At 45.8% G+C, this 19,494-nt stretch overlaps 1 protein-coding gene across 1 annotated transcript; it reads left to right on the top strand.

The window, feature by feature from the left end:
* The first annotated feature begins 8,776 nt into the window (after positions 1-8,776).
* On the top strand, positions 8,777-19,004 carry MARCO (macrophage receptor with collagenous structure). The gene is made up of 15 exons (XM_010191416.1): positions 8,777-8,891; positions 9,961-10,062; positions 10,419-10,649; positions 11,026-11,061; positions 12,279-12,317; positions 12,644-12,748; positions 14,041-14,152; positions 14,272-14,312; positions 14,862-14,960; positions 15,055-15,108; positions 16,131-16,175; positions 16,324-16,431; positions 18,140-18,181; positions 18,527-18,703; positions 18,874-19,004. The coding sequence occupies exons 1-15, from the start codon at positions 8,777-8,779 to the stop codon at positions 19,002-19,004; spliced, it is 1,437 nt and encodes a 478-aa protein (XP_010189718.1).
* The last annotated feature ends 490 nt before the right edge of the window (positions 19,005-19,494 follow it).

The raw sequence follows: 19,494 nt of genomic DNA, 5'->3' as shown, positions 1-19,494 counted from the left end.
AGGGAAAACAGTGGACAGTTAAAGAAAAATGTACACCCAAGTCTCTGTGTAGAGTTGAGATCCCCCCTGGATCTTATTCATCAAATATCCAGACCTTGACTGGTTGAGGAAATGAACTCTGAAGGCGAGATGACATTTGGAAACTTTAGATTATTTCTGCTTTGATAATTTTTTTCCTTAATAGTGTGAGCAACCGGACTGTCTCTCTCCACATAAAAGAACACCTTTCTTTAGCTTGCTCTGACGGACTAATGTACGATGCATTTATTTCTAGCATACACATTTATTGACTCGTTTATATATTTTTTAATATTCTTCTCACCTCAGGCCACTCCGTCAATTCACAGTCCTTAAGCAGAGACTTTTAAATGCACCACAAAAGAGAAGTCATGTGATTTTAAAATTTTCTTTACCTGAAGCGAGGCCATCTCTCACAGGTTTCCTCAGCCCTATTCAAAGCTTCATGCCAAGCCAATCTGAATTCCCTTGCAAAACTCAAACTGTGTTTAATGAGAAAGGTATGATTTCATAAACAGATCTGTGCAAGACTGATGTTGTGCAGACAAAATCCTGTAATGATTAACACGTGGCACCTTGGTCCAATTCTCTTAGCTGTGCTCTTACATCGTAGTGAAAACTACTCACCAGCTTGCTTGCTTGGTGTAATTTAATTAAAGAAATTAGGATAGCCAGAAACCCACTGCAGTTGTCACAAGCTTTATTGACACGGGGATGTCTATTTTTTCACAGCGTCTTTCTAATATTTTTGGCAAGGAGAGTGTCCCGAAGCCTCATTCTGAGCTTTCTGCAAATCCCTTTCAGATGTGGCTGCGAGGGGAGCGGGAGCCAGGCTGCCTGGCTCAGCCACCCACCAGCTGGGCTGACCTCCCTTATCAACTGGAAAACATGCTGAGCCCCACACATGCACTCAGCCCCTTGATTTCAGCCCTGAAACATGGGTGCAGGGTCACTCAGAGCTTCACTGAGGAGGAAGGGGTGTCTGAGGCACCAGTCATGTCCTTCAGTGGCCTCGAAGTTGTTGAGGAGGTGTCTTCAAGAAGCACCAAAGAGGGCTTTGGGGACCACCACAGCTCCAGGGATCCTGTAGCCAATGTCCTTCAAGTCCCTTGCCCCATTGACTGCATCGGCAGACACAGAAATGTTCCTCATTGGCACTATGACTGCAGCTCCTCTCAGCTTTCCCCAGTCCTGCCTGACCCAAAGACTGCTGACACCTCCTAAAAGCTGTCGTTTGACACCAGCACCCTCTGAGTGAAGCCCTAAATCTGCATGTGCCTTGGGAAGGTTAAACAACCTACAGTGTGGATGTTTTCACCAGCTCACCTCATTTGAACGCAGCAGTGAATGTAAATCAGGCTTACATGTAGAATTTCTCGATGTCATCAAGAGTGTTGTATTGAATTAAAGATATCCAACTCATTAATAAAGGCAAATAATGACAAGCAGATCTTACTATTTTATTGGGCTAGAGTTAAATATTTGACTGATAGTGAAAACCTATTTCTAACTGATTTCTTTCTTTCCTCCTCAGGCTGTTTCCTTTAAAGTACATATACATGTGTAATTTCGGTGTTTGTTTTTGTTTAAATTGTGCCTTCTGCCAGGTTCCTTGGTGGTTAGAACAGAGGAGATGTAATAAGAACCACACTTTTTTTATTTCAGTGATTACCATCTCCGTATTGAACCAGCATTCAGTGGCATTTGGTTATTCTTTGCTCTACCACCACTGCCCGGCACCATCAAGATAAGGCAGCATGTAGGGGATATACAGAGGTTGTGGCATGCAAGAGCTTTCTGTCAAAACTCTGCACAAACACTCTGTGAGAACAGCAGCACTCCTGAATTAACAGTGTTGAAGTCTTCAGATGCTCTGCCCAAGCCTTTTGGGTCTTTAGGTGTTATTCAAATGTGAGAATCCTAGAAACCTGCTGCTTCCAGTTATTTCTGGGGAAAAAAACCCCAACAACCCCTCCCTCAAAAAAACCCCTATTTTAATGGGAAGGGTTGGAACTAGACCAGGGTTAAGGCCGTGGGGAAAATTCTACTTTTATTCATCAAAACACTTCAGTTCTGCTTGATCTGTCATTGCCAGTGTAGCAGAAGGAAGGGAATTCCCAGGTAGTTCCCAAAAGAAACTGTGTCTTGGTTATGGAAAGAGGTAAAAAAGCCTGAAGGCCAGTACAAAAGATTGTTTTTCCCTAGAAAGACTTGCCCACACCTTGAGCAGGTTAGCCACTGGCAAAATCTGAGTATCGTGTAATTCTCCAGGCACTTGGCCACTTGCACTCAGTTTCTTAGAAAGAAAGAAAGCATCTGAAAGCATGCGGAGAAAAAGTATTTCGCATTGCTCTTGATCCCAGCTTAAGTCACTCCTATTACTCGCATTAGCCCATTTTGTGAGATACTCAGAGAATCTCAAATCAGGGCTTTGTTTTTGTTCCTGCGTGGGAAAGAAGCAGCAACAACACTCGCTTTTGATGCACAGTAGCAAGTGTGAACTATAAGGAGTGCCAGCCTGCCACAGGCACATGAGAAGGCAAGTCCGAATGTTTCACAGACACCCCAGTCCTAGCACACCTCCCTTGACACAGGGCGAGCCTTGCTGATGGCCCTGGACACATCGCTGTGTCCTGCTCCCAGCCCTGCAGGGCTGGCACACCCGGCCAGCAGCACCCACTGCACCCGGCCTCTCCCAGCCCCTCACCACTTTGATGATGGTCCCTGGGCTTCCTGGATGGATGCTTCACCCCACTCCCACCATCCCTCACTGATGTTCCCTTTCCCCAGGATACTGCCTGAGGCAAACACGTTCACGATGAGAAATGGTGGACAGTCAAAAGAATGAGTTAAGAATCAACTATCATTGCTAAAAGCCATAATGGAGAAGCAGCAATCAGTTATCATCCCTAATTAAAAGAAAACAACTCATGTTGACCTAAAGGCGAGATATGTGGGGAGCAAGGCACTGACTGCAAACTGGCTGCAGTTTCTTGTAAGTGCTGTGCCTTGGAGGATGGCAATAAAGCTCCCAGTAAAGCGTTTTTTCCTTTTCTGTCACTTTGTTTCACACCCGAGCTTATCATTTCCTAGCTGAAGACTGAGCAAGCTCAACCTCGTGTGGCTGTCACCAGCAAGCAGGGAAGTCACCGAAAGGGGATCAGGTTTTTTTGCAGAGCTGAGTTGACGGGAGCAGTGCGATTGTGTCAGCACCCAGAGAAGCTGTGCAGGAGAACAGCAAAGGGATGTGAGAAAAGAGGGCAGGTGATGAAGGAAGGAAGGAAGGAAATTCAAGGGGAAAAGCCATGACTTTGGGTCTCTGAAACACCCAGTGTAACCATAGCAATTAGGGGAGATGATGTGAACAGCAGGGCTGGTTGTTGCTCTCTTGGGACAGCAGAAAACTGAGAGGCAGTGGAGTCTGAAGCATTTTCAGGGGTTGAGCTTTACTGCCTAGCACCGCACATGTGTTTTGCAGGACAGGTGCTTTGAGTTAATTCAGTATGGACTGCTGTCCGGGATGGATTCAAGGCTGTGTATATAGCTGCTCACACACATGTTTGTTCTCTGCATTCATTAAGGGGCACGGGGTGCTTACAGGTTAATGGATTTTCAAGCTGAAGTGTTTGCCTTCAGGACATGGAAATTTGGGCTAGAAACCTTATCAGAGACAAACCATGCCATGGTGTCCTTCAGTGGGAAGCCTAAGTATTAGCTCCTTAATTTGTTTACCCTGAGATAAATCCAAAGTAACGCATCGATGTGCGGCAATTAATTGGGATATGCCCCAGTGCAAGGACAATACTGGATAATAAACCTCTTTAGGAACGTCCTTCTGAATGATCTGCTGACTACTTGCCTAGTTTAATATCTAAAACTACAGTGATCCTGAACCTCACATAATCCCAGAGATTATCCTGAAAAAAAGAGGAGATGAGAGTGGGTTAAGGACCTTCTTGCCTGTCTGGGTTGGTTGTGGGGCACACACTTGGGCAGAGAGGACCACAGCAGCACTTGCAGCATTGTTTGATGTGACTGATATCTGCATAGAAAACCTAAAATTACCATGGGATTTTAAAAACCAAAGAGATGGAGAAAAGTGAGGAAGTGACTACACTGTGCTTAGAGAAGTCTTTTAGGATTTGTTGCAAGCATGGGATGAACCAAAGAATCCCAGAAAAGAGGAGAATTAGGGAGCAGCTGATCTCTCCCTACAGCACCAAGCTTCTATGTGCAGAGCAAATCCTGCGAGATGCCTCCGTTCGCTGTAACTGTGTTGTTTATGGCAGACCACTAACAGATCCAACCTGTTCTTCATGTGGCTGGGTTTTGCACATCTTATTTTCCCTCATATTCCTAAGCTGTCTTGGGATCCATCCAAACTTTGGGATCAGTTCTTACCTGAATACAGGAAGACTGTCTTCGAGGTGAGGAGCAAGACACTGTACAGGGTCCTTGAAAACAGAGTTGCCTGTCAGGAGCAGCTGCCTCACAGAACGTATTTTTTGGCTTTGAGGGTGGCCTGCTCAGCCAAGTCTGACTATTTCACCATGCTGTGGAGGCTGCCCTGGTATTAATTCACCTCAAAGAGCAGGTTGAAGTCATTAAAATATTTTGCAGGTGGTTCCTTGAATTCATGGTGCAGCTGGATCCAGCCTAAAGGGAGGGGGGAGGGAAGGAAAGGAGAAAAGGCAAGTTCTGATGAAACACAAATTAACATAACTCATAGAAGGGAAAGAAAATCTGGTTTTAATCTCTACAACAAAGCCAAGCAACACATCAAGATAGAAAGGAGAAATGTCAGCCAGGCAGCGCCAGGGATTTTATTGCTTTAGCACAAGTGCTTCTCCACAGTGCCCGGAGTGCCCAGGTGCTACTGCAGCAGCCAGAGCCACTGAACATGGCTCTGGGCATGCAAGGACACAGAGGGCTTCACAACAAGGCCCCTAATCCCATGTGGGTTCAGGTTCAAGCTTTATTTTAATGCCCTGGCACAAATCACCGTTGTGTATATCTTGCGTGTTGGTCTCAGTCTCACTTCTGCATGGAAAATCTCCAGGTTTTCCTGCCCTTAGAGTGAGGTCCACTTTTTTTTTAGGGGGTGTTGACCAGGGATGAGCCACGCAGTCAGCGGTACACTTATAAGGAAGACCCTAGACCTGACACCTCCATGAACTTCTTGTGGACTGATCTCTCACAAACTGCTTTGGCATTTCCTGAATTCAGCAGTGCCTTCTGATGCCCATGGACATCAAAGTCTTGATCCTTCCTTGGGGAGAAAAAGGCATTTTAGCTTAAACTTTGGTTTGACTGGGATGGAGGTAATGTTCTCCACAGCATCCTGTATGCTGGTGTGCTTTGGATTTGTGGCTAAAGCAGTGCTGATTACACAGTGATGTTCTGGCTATCGGTGAGCAGTGTCTGCACAGCATCAAGGCTGTGAGTAGGTTGTGGGTGGGCAAGAGTCTGGGAGGGGACACAGCCAGGGCCGCTGACCTAAACAGGCCACAGGGATATTCCACACCATATGACATTGAGATAAGCAACAAAAGTTCAAGGGAAAAAAGAAGGAAGGGGAGATGTTTGTGGTTAGGGCATTTGTCAGCCCAATCAACCATCACATGTGCTGAAACCCTGCTTTCCAGGAAGCTGTTGCCTATTTGCCTGCTGATGGGAAGTAGAGAATGAATTCCTCTTTCAGTTTTGCTTGAAAGTGCAGCTTTTTCTTTTCCTATTAAACTGTCATTATATTGACTCTTGTGTCTTCTCACCTTCCTTCTATTTTCACCCCATCCTCTGGGAGAGGGAACTGAGTGAGCAGCTGGGTGGGTGTTTGGCTGATGGCCTGAGTCAATCCACCACAAGAGCTGACTTGTATGTCAAAATTCACTGAACTTGTTCATTCCAAAAAGAGAAAAGACTGAAAAATCATCGGGCCTGTTTGTGCCGTCATCTCTTCTCTTCCTTATCCTTGGAGGGGCACTAAAGCCCCTGAATTCTGCCCATTTGTGCCTAAGGCAGTCTGCAATCGAACAGATGAGTTTGGGAAAATTGCCATATTGTAGGTAAATGGAGAAACACTTCTGAGCTAGGATATCTTCTCATTTCAGAAGAGGAAAAAAAAAAGCTCTAAAGATCATAAATTCAGTTCTTTCAGGATAAATGCTTATCCTGAGGAGAGGAAGCTAACATGGTAGTATCACTGCTGGGAACCACTGTGTTTAGCTAACGCCAGGTTGGAGTTTGTCATTACATCTCTTTGCTCTGCCATGAGCTTTTCGTGGTAGCAAATGGCTGCAGCTGACAACAGTGATGAAAGGAGATGAGGAAGGTAGCAAGGATGGCCAGGGACCCCTTCATGCTCCCTCAGCAGTTACCCACAGCCTCATAACTTTGAGGTGCTGGCTGTCTGTTTATAAAACTTGGTTTAGGGATGAAGTGGAGGACTTCAGGCTCTTCTCTGAGATGTCAGCAGAGCATTTCAGGGGAAGCAGGAGGATCAGCAGGAGGGAGAGAGCCTAGGGCTTCTGAGCAGAGAGTCTGGAGGGTGAGGCTGGTGGCCCAGCAAACATGCCCCATAATGTGCTGGAAACTGCTATTCTATTAATAATCCCATTATTTCAGCAAACCCTCAACTTAGGGGAGACTGCACTGAATCAGCAGTTTCTTTTCTTTTTCTCTTTCCTGATTTAGTAACCTTGATTGCACAACCGGCATCAATCTACTGCTGCAGCCAACGATGGTGCAGTGAGAAACGAAAGAGAGCAGAGAGCAGGGTGAGGGCAGCATCAGCGAGCACACACGAAGGCTGGGCGAGCATTTCAGTACGTGATCTCTGATGTCAGTGCCACGGCCGGGACTCCTGGTGCCACGTGCACAGGGACATCTGCTGCCTACTTGCAGAGGACGACATCCAGATGGAAACACACTACAATGCTCCCAGATGCTCACCTGACTGATGGGCATGTGGCAATAGGCGGAGCTGCACAGGGCTACATCGGCTAGAATAAGGGGAGAGTTAAGTGTGACCAGCTGGGTATGGAAAGTTGGGTCAGATCATGACTTTGCTATGGACTTTCTTAAAATAGCTAAGTGGAGAATTGGACTTTGAACCCTGAAGCAATGCAGAGCGGGACTGTCAAAACTCAGGGTCTCTACTGCTTTTACACTCATGCCACTTGGGCTATTAGGAATGGCATGACCATCAGAGATGGGAAAACATACCCCTGAACTTCTTTCTCAGGGAAGGAGGACACAAAGCTCTCATGGCCCCTTTTGTCTTTTAGAATGGCATTTTGAAAACTACAGCTGTCAGCTTCTTTTTAATACTTGTGAAATAAAATGGCTTTCCCTAGATGTGTCCTTTAAAGCCTTTCTGCTGTAAATCTGCTCTCTGCGTGCATCTGAATCACATCCATCTCTATAAACATCCACTTGGCAACACAAGTGCAGCCATGCCCAGCTGTTCACCTGGCCCAGCAAGTGTAGATGGCTTCAAGCTTGCACCCTAATTCAAGGAGGTATCTGAGCCCTCCACAATGAAGAAAATTATCCCAATTCTTATGCAGTGTGTAGCAGAAGATATGGAGGATTCCTCTTCCTCTCAAACCAGGTTACAGCTGTATAAGCATGTCTGAAAGGAGAATGCAGAAGTGGACTTAAAAATCCCCACATATTTTTTGTTTAAGACTTTTAGAGAGCTATAGTCAGGTGCAGAACAGAGGGCTTGATTCTGCACTGGGCCATTGAGTTGTGGATTTCCAGCTCACATCTACCTGAAGCTTATGCTGCACTTTCTTCCACGGCCACACAAAGCGGCGAGGACCCACCAGCCCTGCAGATGAGCACGGACCCACAGCACAGGAGAAGACCGTGTGATGGGGTCTGCCCTGCACCTCGAAGAGGGCAGCACATGGCAGTGGCAGCGTGGGTGAGGAGGGCTCTGCCCGGTGCCTATCAACAGCTCTCACCTGCAGGCTTGGGTGAGTCGCTTCACTTTGCAAAATCAAAATCAACCCCAAGACAAAACGCCACATGCCACGGCGAGGTCTGCCAGGGATGGTTTTACAGGGTGTGAGCAAAGAAGTGATGAGGTGATAGGAACTGCGTCTGTGGCTGTGGAAAATGGATCAGGGAGGAAGCAAGGGCTGGAGAGAGTCTCAACAAGGAGGCTGCAAGTGTCTCTTCTCCATTACAACCCAAACCCATTTGGACTTCAGCACCCCACACCTCACCATCATTCACTTGTCTTTACAACCCTTCCTGATGCCTTCCTTCCTTACACTTCAATTGTGCACTACCACTGTCATCATCTTTGTGCAAGTTAATGTGTTTTTCACTACCATGCAGGGCTTCACCTCCCCTCCCAGGGGATGGATCACCAAGCTAACGTTGAACCTGGGATCTTCCTGGCTGTGTGAAGAGGTTTATTTGTGTTAGGAGCAAAATGCCCAACCCCGCTAATGTGCAGAGATGTTGAATACCTCAGGGTTGAATCTCTTGCAGGATTCTGCCCAAGGCTCCATGGACATGGTGTCCTCAAATGAGCACACAAGAGCAGCTGAACATCTTAGCTATGGGATTTTTTTTGAGGAACTGTTTGAATTACCACATCAGAGTTCTCACAAGTCTATAAAAACTGAGCACATAGGGAAAGCATATCAGAAAGCATATCAAATCAGGAGGCAGATAGGAAGTCCCTTCAGTTCTTTATTGTCCGTAATCGGACAAGGCTTTAGTTTAGCCAAAGAAATTTGTCATGAATATTAAAGACACATATGGGGAAGATGAAAATTTGAGCGATATGAACACTTTCAGCATTTCAGACAAGATTGGGTTTGCTTCAGCTGCTACCACAACCTTTCAGATAAGTGGTAAGGTTTCTCTTTATTAAATGTATTGATGTGGATTTTATCTGGTCTATGAATAAAGCAGAGCATAAAATGCAATGAAATATTGCATTTATACTGCATATTAAATGCTTTTTACAGTGATTTTGCTACTAAATTAACTGACCATTTAAAAAGAGAATTGTGTGAAAGTGTCCTTTCTAGCCAAAAGCTGATGCTGAGCATCAGAAAAAAATTTTTTCCTGTTTTAGAAAATGCTTAATTTCACTGAGTAAAACTTTCATGTCTTAATAATTAAGATATTGAAATTACCAAATCCAATTAAAAAGTAAGTTTATGAATTTTTAGCTGAATATAAATACTTCATTGCTGACTAAACCATTCTGTTGTAAAACTAATTAAATCATTGTACTCTTTTAAAGCTAAGACTTTAAACTTCTGATTACATTACTTTGAAAAAAAAAAAACAAAACAATTAAGGGTAGCTTATTCAATGTCTGAAGTAGTTACTAATGTTTCTGAAATACTTTTTTCTCCCCAAAGGCTGAAATTCAAAAAAGTAGTTTATTTCTTTTACACTTGCTGGTGACGATTCGTTTTAAATGTTACAAGTTGTTTTCATTTGTTCTGCAGTTCAGTTTATTATTGATTTTTCATTTATCTTGGTGTATACATACCTCACTGCTGGAACTGCATGTGTACAGTGCTCTGGAAGGACCGGGAATGCGCTTTGAGCAACCCTCTTTGAATTGCAGCCTGAGACAACTAAAAGGGATGGAAACAGGGAGATTATTCACGCAGAAAGGGGAGACCCACCACATTCATACTGTCATAGGCTGTATTAGGTCTTGATGGAAGTGAGCTGGTTAAATTGGCTCAGGAAAAAAGGGTCAAGTGTGAGTGGCAGTGCGAAGCCCGGGTGTGAGGAAGGCAGCCTGCCTTGCCTGCAGGACCTGGGAGTCTTGCAGAGGGACCTCGCTGCCTCCCGTCACTGCTAATCTATCGTGGCCAAGCCTGAAATGGCTGGAGGCAAGCAGAGTTTGCAGCGGGAGAGATGTGAGAGGATGTCTACCCTACTTCTCTTGGTTTTTAGAGCCTCAAAGCAAAAGAAAGCCATCCAAGTGCTGTGCCAGTGTGGCCCTTTGCTTCTACCTGCTGCTGCTGACGGCCGGCCAGGGGCTGCTGGCGTACAAAGGTAACGCTGCGACCTTACTGCGGGCTTGACATCGAAAGACAGCTTTGCTGAGTGCTCTTGGGGGGACACAGATGAACAGGAGTGAGCACATGAATAGGAACCCTCTGAGGGAGCACAGACGCTACTCTGCACATTGCAAGTCAAAGCAGCCAAGAATACATTCCCCCACCCCATATATCTGCTTTGCATTTGCAAAAATGCTCCTGGCTCCTGAAAACCACCTTCCCGGGCCAAACGGTGATGGAGTTTAACCCCAGGTGTCCTCCATAGGTGCTGAGGAGCTGCTCTGCCAAAGAGGCTTTTCCCAGCTGAGTTGGGCAGGGAATATTCACTGCATGGGCCTTTTGTTTCTTCAGTGTTTAAGATGCAGAGAGAGATACTGAAATTTCAAGAACAAAATACCTCCTATACAGAAGAGATTCTGGAAAGCTCCTTTGCCCACAAACTGCTTTCGGAGAGAAACTCTATAGAGAAGCACATGGGACATGAAGAAAACTGGAGAAGAAGCTTAGAAGAAGAGATCACCATAATTAAAAGCAGCAATGCAAACCTGATGATGATGATGAGCAACATCACCCTGGCTGCAGGTATGGTTTTGTTTCTCCATGCTGCACCACTGGCAAAGCTGGGCCAAAAACTTAGTTCAGATGAACAAATAACTAGGGCAAGATTTAGTCTTCCTGTCAGTTAGTGATGCCCCAGTTACTCAGGGTTGGATGCTGGCTCTGGATGCCCTGACAGGGGAGCTGGACACACCTGGAGAAGATGAAGCACAGCCCACCCAGATCCCACTGCAGCTGCACATATATCTCTGGGCTACTCCCATAACATGTAGACTTGGGATGTAGGTGCCCTCCAAAGGGTTGTGTCTTCAGCCCACACCTCAAGCCTATCAACCCAGTACTGGTACGTCCCTCATTGAGTGCTGACTACTGAAAAATATCCGTTAAATATTTATTTCAGGGACTCCTGGACGCAAAGGAGATCCTGGTCCACCAGGTATGTTGGTAAATGTGTCGTAAGCAACCTTTCTCTTTTTGCCCCTAAGAGACCTGAAGTGAGAATTGGGGATTTCTAGACTCAGATCCAACCTAATGTGCAGACATCCAGTGCCCTGGCCATGAGGAGACCTGCTGCACCTTCTGACTGATCCCCTCAGAGCCTTGGCTTGCCCAAGTGCTCCTGCAGAGGTCAGCGACCACCACAGAGGAGTGTTTTGGCACTGCCTCCTCACTGCTACCCTGCCAGAAAAGCTCAGGGGTGATGGAGGAACTGTACCTGGTCATTACCTGCAATAACCATCCCAAATCCCCATGTGAGACAAGATGTGCATCCTACAACCAGCAGATAGCTGAGTTTTTCACCCCAGACATAGCAGGTCATGTTGCCCAGCTCACTGCAGGGCAATCCAATAATACCTCCCCAGTCTCTGCTCTATAGGGTCCCAGCTGAACAATGCATGTAACAAACAATGACAGATTTGGGATCTTGCCCACCATGTTTCTGAGGAAACACCCACACAGACTTGGGAATGAGCTGGGTACAAGCACTGCCCTCCACAGTCATGCACAAGCTGCTGCCCTGGGTACTTGGGGGTTTTGGGTGGAAGTGCATCTGCTGCAGGAGATAAATGTCTCCAGGCTGTGAGGATGCAGCAAGTCCTGATCTAATGCTGGCTCCGTTTTGAGCAGAAGAGGGGTTGGACTAGTAGACGTCCAGAGAAACCAGAGTTTCTATAATCCTATAATGATGATCTAAGATGCAACCCTTGTTAGGTCAGGACTGTATCTCATCCATCCCTAGTTCTTGGCTGCACTGATGAGCTTTTCCAAAGGAAAAAATTAATACATTTTTTAAAATTCATGTTTTCATATCTTCCTGGCTGCACTTACAACACTGATACAGCACCTCCTGCCAAGCACTGTTATTATACATCAGAGCCCAATAGTTCAGCGCTTTTTCAAGAAAGTTCTCCCCAAAAGTCCCCAAGAGCTGGGTTTGGATGGAGGATAGCTGGCCCCAGCCCAGCCACTTGCTCAGCTGAGCTCCATGGACTTTACTAAAGGGGTTCTGCTGGTCTCTGCCAGCTGAAGACTGGCCTCAGTGGTGACCAAAGGAGTATGCACAAAGGATGATTTAAAAATTAATCTCTTCTTTGTAACCATTACTGTGAATAGATGATGTGTGTTAGCTGATATATGTATTCTATATCTCAGGGCCACAGGGACCACCAGGGACAAAGGGGGACCGAGGAATCCTCATTCCTGACACCTGAATTACTTCTGTGGATGAACTTAAAGTGGCTTTATGGATGATTTTATGGGCAATCTCATCCTCAGTCAAGGTGTAAGTCAGTAGGAATGTCATTGGAGTTGAAGGAAATATGACTGCATAAAACTAATGTGAACAAAAGCAAAACTTAGCTGGAAAAATATTATTTCAAAGGTCAATGTGTGCCAGTCATGGTGGGCCAGCATCACTGTCAAGTACGAGGAGAGCTGAGCCACATGGCCTGCTGCTGGCATTCACTAGACACGACACCCAGCGAAGCATCAGAAAAGTGGTGTTGTTCTTGCAGGCTTACAAGGACTGCAGGGTGTGAAGGGGAGTAAAGGAGACCCTGGTCGTGCTGGCCCAAGTGGTATACCAGGAGTGAGAGGAGAAAAAGGAGACACAGGGCTTGCAGGTAGGACTTCTTCATTATCTCAGCATTTTTAAGATTCTCCCATGTATTTCTGTTCAAGCTTGTTCTACTTATAACACCAGAAGCTTTCATAGGTCAGATATTTTATCAAAATCCAGCCTGCCAGTCAATGAGGGAGCTGGATCAACAGGACACACGTCCTGAGCTGAAGGGATTTCATTTTGTGTTGTGCTCCAGCAAAGCTCCCAGAGGAGGGCTGGGAGAAGAAGACGAGCAAAATGTTGACTCTGCACCATGGAAGTCTCTTTATAGAGCAATCTTTGTCTAATGAAAGCCGCAAGTATTCAATTATCAGCCTATCCCAGTTTAAAGCAGTGATGTTTGCAGTAGGATTTTCATGGTATAAGTTAATACAATATAATTTATATGCACAAGCATGTGGATGGTTCTCACTTTAGTAAAACCTATTTCTGAGAACTTTATATCCCATATAAGCCTGACTTTTATAAACCTTAAGTAGAAGAGTTATACACCACGTGCCTCCCATCTGACGTGCATTAGTGGGCATCTCCTCGGTAGCTGTTATTCAGTGGCCTCACGAGGGCTGCAACCAGAGAGGAAAGGCTGAAAGCAGGATAACAAAAGAAAGCAGAAGATGTGTGTGGTGCAGACCAGGGAGGACGGTTGGATATGCTGATTAGAGCTTCCTCAGATCTTCCATCAGACCCCACAAGCTCCAGTGTGCTCATTAGCACAAGTTGCTCCAGAAGAGAAAAGTGAAAGTAGGAGGAATATTGAAAGGAGAGGACTTTGGAATAATCCTGAAGCAAAAGATATCACTCTTTAAAAGAAGAATTTTAAAGTAATTAAGCTTTTTTGGAGCATGCTTGATGATCTGTTTGGGGAAGAGAAAGCTAAGGGGAGATGTGGCAGTTCCCTGGAAGCAGAGGAGTGGAATACGCTGTCCTCCATCTCCACTGTGGCTAGGAGAAGGGAAGGGTTCAGGCTGCAGCAAGGGATATTTAATGAGAGAAGACAACATTCTAGTGGTAGGGATAGTTTGAGGAATAGACTGGGGAGGTGTCATGGCACCACTGCAAGTCTTTAACAGCAGGTCAGACAAACATCTGGCCAAAGGTGGCTCCAGCAGACTTCTGAGGTGCCACCCAGCCCTGTCTTCATGCAGCTTTACAGGAATGCTACTAATGATAGACATGAACCAAGCTCTGCTACTGATAAAGCTGGACAGAGGTGCTCCACTGGCTGCAGAAACAACAAATCTGAGTTTGCTTTTTTTTTTTTTTAATTTACACATATGCTGTGCTGTTTGGTAGGTCTCCAAGGACAGAAAGGCGAAATGGGCAAGAAGGGAGACCCTGGGCCCAGTGGACCCATGGGTCCTCAGGGACAGCAGGGAGTCCCAGGACTGCCTGGTTTCAATGGTAAGTACAGAGGACGGAGCACAACCCACCATCAGCACATGTGTGCCCTGGTGGAGAGCTGCCCTCGCTGAAGCATTTGACTAAGCTTTGTTAGCACTGATGCTGGGATGTTATTGCAGGTAGCACAGGGGAGCCTGGACGTCCTGGTCAGAAAGGAGAAGCAGGTAAGTGCTGCAGAAGGTGCAGCTTCTTCTACCGCTGTGAGACCAAACTCTTTCAGATGGTGATTCATGACAAAGAAAACAGTCACCAGGCTAGATCCTAGCATGGGTAAGAAAATAAAAGTTTATAATTAGATGAAGAAACCATGCCAGTGTTGTGCAAATTCATCCTGCAGCCTCATCTGGACATTGCTCACTGTGCAGGAGAATGAGAGGAAAAGAAGGGTCCTGTACCATGAAGGGCCATGTCTTCCTTCTTGACATGTGTACACATACAAGGACAGAAGTTGGCTGCTCTTTTAGTAAAGCACTCTCAAGGCTGACAAACTGCCAGAACCCGGGTCCATACAGCCTTTCACTACAGACCATCACTCACTGCACCACCAAGATTAGTGCTGCCAGGGGAGGAGTGCCATTTGGAGAGACTCAACATTTACTTTGCCTTCATAGGGTCAGCTAAATCTGTAGGGACTGATGAATGAGCTATCTTTGGTTTTTCTACTTCGTATGTTGTGCTGCATTTCACATGTGCTGCTTTTGCTCAACCTCAAGGCGTAATGGGACAACGTGGGCCTGTGGGAACTCCTGGCCTCGATGGCAGACCTGGTCAAAAAGGAGAGAAGGGTGACCATGGGCCCAGTGGTAGTCCAGGTACAAGACTATTCAAACCTGTAACTCACTGACCTTCTACTCTGGCCTCAATTTGTGTGATGACTTCATCCATACTGATTTTTTTCAATTTTAGGAGTACAAGGCATTGCGGGACCTAAAGGTGAAAAGGGAGACAAAGGAACAGCAGGTAAAGAAGAAAACAGGTTTGGGGTTGAGAATGTGCATGATACAAACACTGGAAAGGGGTCTGCAACAGTAGGGAGGGAATCTGTCAAGTTCTGTTCTCCGAGCCCCAATGCATCCCAGGAAGCCATGGCGTGGCCATACTGCCAGGGGGGTCTCTGCTCACTGGAAGGGTTGTTTCACCATCTGTAACACGCATGAGGAGGTGATATTGCCTGCATTTTTGTATAAATACAAAACACACAAACAAAGTTGCAGTTTAAGATGAAACAAATAACAACCTCTCCACCCTGGAGCTAAAGACAAATTTGGCTGGCTGTAAATCTGATGGCGGTGGGTATTCACTAGCAAGCATCTGTCCTGGCCTCCTCTGTAGCATTGCCAGAAGAGATATCTTCAGAGGCCAACTTGGAACACATAGCCTTGGCCTTTTCTTTGACTTTCCTTCTAAAGAAGCTCTCCTCTGTGTCCCAGGCACTCAAAAGATAGGGTGGTCTTCTCCAGTACAAGCCTATACAGATGTATTTCTCCTGAGTCAACCTTTTTAACTCTGAATTTACACAGGGCACACAACCTCTCATATCCGCCAGGAGATGACAAAGGTCCAAGTGCTGAGCCCTTCTGCATTCATTGACACCTGGATGATAGGGATGGGAGTCACCTGGCCCAAAATTATGTGCTTGCATGTGTCTAATGTATCTAAATTTATGTGTCTAGGTTCTCTACACAGTCAGTGAAAACCCACCTGGAGGGAGGGTTTCCATGTCATCAGTGGAAATTAGGATATTAAATCAATGAGCAGAAGCTGGCCTACATCAGAAGAAGATGAATCTCCACTACCTGTGTTTTCTCTGTTGATAAGGTCTGCTCTGAGTATAACAGGAAATAAGACACCCGCTTCAGAAATCGATACCTATAGTGTAGACAGCTAAACTGGACCAGTTGAAATGCATCATAAATACTAGTTTGCATAAACTTTTATAAATGTATAAATATATTTTTCTGTGTTTGTTTTGGTGATCTTAGGTCTGCCAGGGCAAACAGGAATAAAGGGAGATCGGGGCTTACCAGGTAAACCCTTGTTTGACAGCATGACTTATTCTGATAATGAAAAGCACTTTAAATGCCACGTTTCACTTCTCTGTGTCAATGTGAAATGTTTGCCATGCTCTTTGCTTGGGAAGGGACAAAGGCAATGACTTTCTTGCTTTCCACCTAGGCACCCCAGGCCCACCTGGTCAAAATGGACGCAAGGGTGATGATGGCAGTCGTGGTCCAAAAGGTGAACCAGGAGTAAAAGGACAGAAGGGAGATCGTGGATACACTGGTAAGGCTGCTTGCCATGGGGTCTGTGGAGCTGACAGTGCATTTGGGTTTGGGTTTGTAGATCACACACTGGCACGAGATGCTCCAGGGCATATTCACAAAGCTCATTTGGAGGAACACAACAGACAGATCAGTCTTCCCAGAAGATGAATGTGCAGAGTGTCACATTTACAGCATGGGAGATGTGCGAAAAGACATGCAAGTGAACAGATGCATTAGATTGTCTCAAATCCTTGTCCTCACAGAAAACGGGAACGATCCATGCTCCCACTGGGATAAATCCCAGGTAAACATGACAGCCAGGAACACAGAATTGGAAACACCAGAGCTAGCTAACTATGTGTCTCCAATTGTAGGACACAAAAAGAGTTCAAAGGGGCCAACACAACTTCTTCCCATCCTTACCCCTCCCTTCCAGTCAGATAATGCTACCAAAAACTCTGAAACCCGCCCCCCAACAGTAGTTACAACAGGCCATGGGAAGCAACCAGTGCTTCAGATGCTTTTTCTTTTAATTATTCACACTGAGCAGTGCTAGAGTTCTCAGAAATTAAACTAGAGCCTATGTGGGGCTTCTCCATGCACTCCTCTTCTGTAACTTTGTCCCTAGAGGAAGTGACCACAGGTTAGGGACTGCCCTCTGGCTGGGTCTCAGCTCCTGGTCCCCAGGGGACGACAATGTGTGCTTTGTGGAGGTAGCTTCTGGGGGAAGAACTCACAGTGTTTTCTCAAGCACACCTCCTCTCAGGACCAGGATTCTGCACAGAAATGTGGAGCACCATTGGGAGTGGCTTTCTGCTGTTCTGGGACAGTACCTGGAGAGCAACCCTGTTGTGATTTAGCCCAGAAAGCAGCTAAAATCCACACAGTTCGTTTGCTAGCCCTCCCCCCTCCCCAGTGGAGTTGAGGAGAGAATCGGGGGATTAAAAGTAAAGAACTTGTCAGTTGAGATAAAGATTATTTAATAATTAGAAAAGCCCAAGCTTAAATAATAATAATGTCAATTAATTGTAACAAGAATAGGAACAATGATAATGCAGCAATCAAAGTTACACTCAGCTCATGAACAGCAGTCACTGGACGTACATCAATAACAACGCTACAAGGGAGGGGTAAGCCTCAGGAACCACAATAGGCCACCATCACGAAGCAGAAGGGAAGGGATCAAAGAAGAAAGAAGAAGGGGTTAAAGGGGTCACCCTGATTTATAGTGAGTCTGACGTTTATGGGATAGAAAAGATCTTTATTGGTCAGCTTGGGTCATACCCAGATCATCTGTCCTGGGTCACCTGTCCCAGAGTGTCTCAGAAATCACTTTCTGCCTCACATTGGGCACCAAAAAGAACCCCATAATGTAGATCTTCCTGCAAATACTTTGGGAGATACCATGCCTACTTCTGGAAAGCCCAAAGGCTATCAGAGATATTATTTTACAGCTAGTAGTGGGAATAAGACACATTTCCCATCAGTGAGCAGATAGGATTTTCCAAGTAGTCCTTCTCTTTTGTCACATGTTAGGAAGACTTTGCTGCATGTTATCCTACTTTTCTTGTCATGTTTCTTTTAAATACTGTTAGTCACTTCAGGGGGTCCATTTCACAAGGGGATGAAGCCCTCGTATCTCTGACTCACCCAGTTACTCAGAAAAATGTAATAACTGAATTTTTACCTAAACAGCTGTCAAATATTTGCTTTTTAAATTTGAACAGGTTCCGAAGGATCAAAAGGGAGCAAAGGGGATAAGGGAGAAGGTAGTGGACTTTAATTTCTTCTTCTTTCACTTGCCTGCTGGGATTGAATCTATCTGAGATCAGGACAAATGTCCCCTCCCGTGCTCACTGCTTAACCTGCAGCAGGGCTACCAGAACTGAGGGGTCTATGCACTGAGCTGCAGCCTGGTGTCTCCAGACCTAGGAAAGGACCATGAATTGTTTGGATTTGAGCTACCAGTAACTTCTGGTCCCACTTTGGCTACTGCCACGGAGATGGGAACATTTGTCTGAGTTTTGGTGGTCACTGCTTCTATCTTTCACTGTGCTTTATCCCTCATGCCCATATGACCAGTAGGGTTATTTTCTTCTCCTCTGCAATGTCAGGCAACTCATATAATCTTATACGAATCGCGGGAGGGGGCAGAAGAGGCCGTGTGGAAGTCTTTCACAACGGGTACTGGGGAACAATCTGTGACGATGGCTGGGACACCAAAGATGCCGCTGTGGTGTGCCGAATGCTGGGATACAGCCGTGCAGTCTCCGCCTTCACAGCAGCAGGAGGTGAGCCCACAACTGCCTTCCATCTCCTTGATTTCCAACAAGCCAACTGTGCAGCCCAATGCACGCCTGCTATCTGCAGGCGCCTCTTTAGAAAGAAAATACATATTCCTCTTTCTTTTGATCAACTGATTTTGTTTGTTTGTTTGTTTGTTTTAATTCATCTTCCAAAGGCACTGGACAAATTTGGCTTGATGAAGTGGATTGCAGAGGGTCCGAAGGTTCAATTTTCACCTGTTCAAAGGCCAACTGGGGCGTGCACAACTGCTTTCACAGTGAGGATGCTGGGGTGGAGTGCATTTGATGGGACACAGAGACTGCCCTCGGAGCCACTGCCAGTCTCTACTCTCCATGGGCCTCTTGTTCATAACGCAAACGCGATTTCATCGGGTTGTGCTTATAGTCTCTTTTCCAGGTCATTAAAATATTGGCAGAGAAATCTGAATTTTCCATAAATTTATAATGGTTGCAAGACCATCCCAGCTGTCAAAAAACAACTGGAGCTGAGGCATATGTGCAAGTTCTCAGCTTTTCCAGCTACCTGACATCAGCTCATCTGCAGTAGCTCACACGTGTGTGACCTCTATAGTCCCCAGGGTGGGAGAGCTGGTACCATCTAGCTTAGTGCAGTAACAGAGAGCAGGATAAGCATGCAGAATCGAGCACTTACTGCTGCTGAGCTGGCCTAGTCCATCTACGTCACAGCTGTGAGTCTGAGCCTAAAACCTCCAGTAAGTGCATATACCCAAGTTAGAAATTGCTCATAAATCATCAGATGATCTCTCTGACATTCA

The sequence above is a fragment of the Mesitornis unicolor genome, unplaced genomic scaffold, assembly GCF_000695765.1.
Source record: "Mesitornis unicolor isolate BGI_N332 unplaced genomic scaffold, ASM69576v1 scaffold16659, whole genome shotgun sequence".
Classification (NCBI taxonomy): Eukaryota; Metazoa; Chordata; class Aves; order Mesitornithiformes; family Mesitornithidae; genus Mesitornis; species Mesitornis unicolor.
The sequence above is the reverse complement of the archived record's forward strand: the minus strand, read 5'-3'. Positions and strand labels throughout refer to the sequence as shown.